A 5,496-nucleotide genomic window follows, 5' to 3' on the forward strand; every position below is an offset into this window, starting at 1 on the left:
ATAATTTTACTTTTTTAAAAATAAATAAACTTTTAATTTATTTTAAAAATAAATTATTCTTTTAAATTTTATAAAAAAATAATTAATTTCATTTATCATATCATCATTGATATTTATATTATCACATCATTACACGAATACTTGGACGGTCAGCAATAATTTATGTAAGTAAAAAAAACATAATAATTAAAATTTTAAAAATTAACTGGGTGAAAAATCAATTTCAACCAAAGTTTGAAGCCTCATCAACCATTAATCCTTTTAAAAACCTGTATGAGCCCAGACCCAAATAATGCAGCCACGCTATCTGCAAATGCAGCCGAGCTAGCCGAGTGCTGAACAACGGTTAAAGCTTTTGCCGAAAATGCCTCCACTTCCTTCTCCGCTGCTGAATCCGCGCCTAAGTTTGTCGCTAAAACCTTTGCTCATTTTCTCTCAATCCTCTCTAGCACCTCGGGAATTTCAAATCCCGAGGCAATTAGTCTCCGTTAAGCGTAGAACCTTCTCTTCCTTAGCTTCGGAGCACTCATCTGACAATCGCGGCAGGAGCGGCGGAGGAGGCAGGTCCGGCGCTCTATCTCCGTCTCCAGTGGCAGAGGAGATTCAGAGGATTGACGTGAATCCACCTAAAGGGACTCGCGACTTCCCTCCTGAAGATATGCGACTCCGTAAATGGTTATTTAACCATTTCAGAGAGGTTAGTAACCGTTAGTTTCCGATTTTTCCAATTGTTTGCTCGATGATATTATTTTATTTGATTTGACGATTTTTTTATGTTATTGAAGGTTTCGCGGTTGTTTGGATTCGAAGAGGTTGATTATCCGGTGCTAGAATCAGAGGCTCTGTTCATTCGGAAGGCAGGGGAAGAGATTAGAGATCAGGTTTCCTCTCTTTCTATATATTTCGTTAATTAAGGAACATAGTTGATTGGATTAGTATTTAAATTTAAAATGAGGTGAAAGATAACATTCTAGCATACATGACACCAGATATTCATTAAATAGTGTAATTTGTTTGAACACTTATAATTACTCACGGAACTAAGATGGTTAATATATTTCACCGGGGACACTTGCAATATAAGTTTAAAAACGTGTGCCTGTAGTAACATTTAACCACATGGGAGAAAAAGTATTAAGAGTATGCACTATATGAATGCTTGATATTTGCTGGTGGTTTGTTTATATTTTGCTTTGTTTTAGACTATGTTCTCAACACCGGTTCTAATTTTCCATTTCTATGTGCAGTTGTATTGTTTTGAAGATCGGGGAAATCGTCGTGTTGCATTGAGGCCTGAGCTCACACCTTCTCTAGCAAGGCTAGTGATTCAGAAAGGGTATGAAAAATGTTCGGTGTTTATTTATTTATGTATTATTTTTTATCCCGGAACATATTGAAGAACTTGATCTTACAGTTATTTTTATTATTGTTGTTATTTTTGGTTCAGAAAATCTTTATCCCTCCCATTGAAGTGGTTTGCTATTGGTCAGTGTTGGAGGTATGAGAGAATGACAAGGGGCCGCCGCCGTGAGCATTATCAATGGAATATGGATATCCTTGGTGTACCTGAAGTTACTGTATGTGATGCCAACATGACTTGTTTATGCACTATTAAGCTTCTGCAGATGCTATTTTTCATTATCAGTTTGTTGATATGACCTTTTATTTAACCATTGCTGTAATTATAGTTCATATAACCCCTGTAGGACATCAATGGCAGTATCCTAATTGTTTCATAAACTTGGACACTATTTTACCCAGTCTCCTGCTCACACGTGCTTATCTGCTAGTAATGTGCAGAAATTCCTCCTATTTTTTGAATACTCACACTAGTGAAATTTTAGGTTGTTTCACATATGCGTACCAACCAGACAGTTGATTGTTAATCCGAGCACATGGATCCAACTCTTTTAATAAATAAATTGTTTAAACAGTGCACATGTATGATTCTGTTGGGATCCTTCATTCATTTTCTAGTTATCTAGATTTTAATTTTTTGTTTGTAGGCTGAGGCAGAACTTATTGCCTCCATTGTCACTTTCTTCAAGAGAACTGGAATCACAGAATCAGATGTTGGCTTTAAGGTGTCAAGCCGAAAGGTATGTTCATCCATGAAATGGGCCATTTGAGGTCTTTCATGGCTTGCACATTCTTGAATACATTCATTGTTATGGTTGTAAAAGCTGTATCTGTTGATGTCTTTGTCCTTGCTGAATGTTTCACTTTCTGTGAAAATGAAACATTCACTCACTGTTTATTATATGTTCCGAGATTGTAATTCATATCACACAGGTCTTGCAAGAAGTTTTGAGATGCTACTCAGTACCTGAAAATTTATTTGGCAAGGTTTGCATCGTCATAGACAAGGTTAGCTTATGAAAATGAACTATTTCTGATCTCTTAAATACCGGGTTTTATTCTTTTAGTCATGTACTAGGTTTTTGTAAGTGGTAAAACATTCTGGTATTCCAATTATTATTCTTACTACTACTATTTGGCTTGAGAGGAACATTGCAATTGCTGGATTATATTTTCTCCTCTCTCTGGTTCCTTTATTCATGCAGCTGTTAATTATTTAATTTAGTTTCCTTGTTCCTGAAATAGATTGAAAAGATCCCAATAGATGAAATTAAGAGAGAGTTGAACGTTACTGGGTTATCAGAAGAGGCTATTGAGGAATTATTTCAAGTCCTTTCCATAAAGTCATTGACTAAGTTGGAAGGTTGGTTTTCCACATGTTATTCGATATTTAGTTTCTTTCATCAAAGGAAAATCTGGGTATATCCTTCCTGTCCCAACCTCTCACAGAGAGAGAAGAAGTAGAAAGAAAGAAAGAAAGGGTAGGGTAAAAAGTCAACAAGTCACAGGTTACTCTACACGAATTTGCTTAGATTAAATCCTTTCTTAGCTATGGGGCTAGCTTCAGTGTGCCCGTTTTCTATAAAGACTTGTATAACCAATATGAAAAAAATGGAAGAGTATCACCATCTCAAACAAAGAGAAAAAGAATAACAGCTGTCTAATGCCCAATTTTCTCAAGATTGTAGCAAATATTTGAAATTAAATCATTGCCTTCAGATTCCCTCAAACAAGTTTATGTGTCCACGATAAAAGGTTCAAATGGAAATCTGACTGTAAATCATTCAGATATTCTTGAAAAATGTCACAATCTTTTAATTCTAATTGTGTGCCATATTCTTTGTAAATGTAGAGATACTTGGAGGTGCTGGGGAAGCTATTGCCGACTTGAAACAACTATTTTCACTTGCTGAGAAGTTTGGCTGCTCCGAGTGGATTCAGTTTGATGCATCAGTTGTTCGTGGTCTTGCTTACTACACGGGTATTATTTTTGAGGTTAGATTTATCATATAGTTTTCCCTTCATTGATATTGATATAGAGTGTGGGTACTTACATAAGAAATTGAATTTGAAAGGACAATTCATGTTTACTTCTCCGATGTCTACTTGTGTGGGTCTGATGGCAATATATTGTTACTGCTAATAAACTAGATTGGTTTAACTTTTATGGGAGTTGACTTGTAGCGTATTTCTCTAAGGGCTAGAAGTCTTATGACATATTGAAGACTTTGATGGAATTTGAGTAGACTTATAGTTAGTCTTTCAAATTGGCAGACATTATGATTATGGAACAGCACCCTGCTCCTCAAAGAAATTATCCAAACTGTGTCAATAGCATTAAGTTTGCCTATGAGTATCTGAGGTGTTCATTTGCCCTTGGCCTGTAGTATCGGGTGTAAGCATGAAAAGTCCTGTTTTTTCTTTCAATCATTCAGTTGTTTTGTGAAAAAATTAAAAGCTTTTTACCGTATTTAATATAGATTTATCTGCTATCATTCCTCCTTTTGAACTTTCAGTTTGACAAATTTTTTTCAGTGTTTTGACAGAGACGGAAAGCTGAGAGCTATTTGTGGTGGCGGGCGATATGATCGATTACTTTCTACTTTTGGCGGGGACAATGTTCCAGCTTGTGGCTTTGGGTTTGGTGATGCTGTCATTGTTGAAGTAAGTTAAAGTCTAATGAATCAATGTTTATGTCATATGCAAATAATTTGGTACTCCCAACAATATCAAGGATCATTATGGTATGACAAGTCATGTTACTCGTGTATATGTGTGTGCGCATGTTTTTTTCCTCAACTCTTTGCTGTCTATGGATGAGTTGGTTACATATGTGTATATATGTGTGTGTGCACTTTTTTCCTTCTGGATGGATTCTATCATTTGGTTACGGCTTTTTTGGCATGTGTGGGGATTTTGATTCAAAGTTGCTAAAGGAAAAGGGACTCCTACCGGAACTCAGCCTTGAAGTAGATAACATTGTTTGCGCATTGGATCGTGATCTTCAAGGAGTAGCTGCAATAGTTGCTACTAAACTCAGAGAGAAAGGCCAAAGTGTTGATTTAGTCTTGGAGAGCAGACCACTTAAATGGTACTAATACGAACTATGTCCTTTAAGATAGTTAACTTTGACAGTGTTGAACGATTTCTTTCATGTTTTGACATATGAGTAATTGCCATTGTGATTTCATTTTCCTTTAGGGTGTTCAAACGAGCGGCACGGACAAATGCACAAAGATTAATATTGGTAGGGAATACTGAGTGGCAGAAGGGTATGGTTGTCGTAAAAGTCCTTTCATCCGGTGAACAAAATGAGATTAAGCTAGATGAACTAGAGTGAAAAGTACTTCTTTGGCAGTACTTTTGATGATGCTCATCCTCTATGGACATGTCTCATTTTTTGTCGATTCGGCTAATTCTCTCCTTTATGGCATAATATTGTTCATGATATGTTGTAACATTGAGATTTGAATAATATTAGTAAGCATTTGGAACTTGTTTTTCGACTATCCGGGTACATTTGCAGAACGGGCATTTGGATGCCACCTTGCTTGGGTAAATTATTGAAGCGGTCACTTTCGTTTTTGTTTTTTAAGAAGAATTCAATCATTCAATACCAACAGCGTCAAGAAGAACATTTTTAATACAATTACAATTAGGTTCATCAAAATAAACCAGAACGGATTGGTTCTCGATAAGATCCATTGCGCAAGTGAATGCGTGACTCGATTTGCTAACTGGTTAGTGTGGACTTTAAGCTCAGGGTGGCTGTAGTACGAATCACGTTGAAAATCAATCCAATCACCAAGATGTCTTCTTGGGGGTTAGAGAGCATGTTAACACTTGAGATGACATCACCTTCGACAATCAACCGATCTCATCCATGTTCAAAAGCCATTTGTATTCTGAAGACACCAAATCTTGACCAACTAATGTTACTATTTGAAAATTATATTATATAATAATATTTACATTCATTTTTTGTTTTTATAGGGCCCAGGAATAAATAAACGTTGTAGCCCAACAACAGGTAGCCCAAGTACAAACCAGCAGACCCAACACACGCAACCCACTGAACCTAGGGTTTCCAGAACCCTAGTGAGACTGTCATCTAGCGCCGCAATGAGGGAAACTCGT

At 36.4% G+C, this 5,496-nt stretch overlaps 1 protein-coding gene across 1 annotated transcript; it reads left to right on the forward strand.

Moving 5' to 3' along the window:
* The first annotated feature begins 316 nt into the window (after positions 1-316).
* LOC120161584 (histidine--tRNA ligase, chloroplastic/mitochondrial-like) lies at positions 317-4,835 on the forward strand. Its single transcript, XM_039171805.1, has 11 exons — positions 317-697; positions 786-881; positions 1,248-1,336; positions 1,448-1,577; positions 2,007-2,099; positions 2,293-2,367; positions 2,605-2,722; positions 3,212-3,354; positions 3,895-4,023; positions 4,287-4,450; positions 4,561-4,835. The coding sequence occupies exons 1-11, from the start codon at positions 365-367 to the stop codon at positions 4,697-4,699; spliced, it is 1,509 nt and encodes a 502-aa protein (XP_039027736.1). The 5' UTR covers positions 317-364; the 3' UTR covers positions 4,700-4,835.
* Positions 4,836-5,496: the final 661 nt, after the last annotated feature.

Source organism: Hibiscus syriacus, unplaced genomic scaffold (genome assembly GCF_006381635.1).
Source record: "Hibiscus syriacus cultivar Baekdansim isolate YM2019G1 unplaced genomic scaffold, ASM638163v2 tig00111402_pilon, whole genome shotgun sequence".
In the NCBI taxonomy this organism is placed as follows: Eukaryota; Viridiplantae; Streptophyta; class Magnoliopsida; order Malvales; family Malvaceae; genus Hibiscus; species Hibiscus syriacus.

Coding starts and splice junctions, on each gene's coding strand:
- LOC120161584 (XM_039171805.1), top strand. CDS start 365: ATGCCTCCACTTCCTTCTCCGCTGCTGAATCCGCGCCTAAGTTTGTCG. Junction 2,723..3,211: donor GTCATTGACTAAGTTGGAAG/GTTGGTTTTCCA, acceptor TTGTAAATGTAG/AGATACTTGGAGGTGCTGGG. Junction 4,451..4,560: donor GAGAGCAGACCACTTAAATG/GTACTAATACGA, acceptor ATTTTCCTTTAG/GGTGTTCAAACGAGCGGCAC.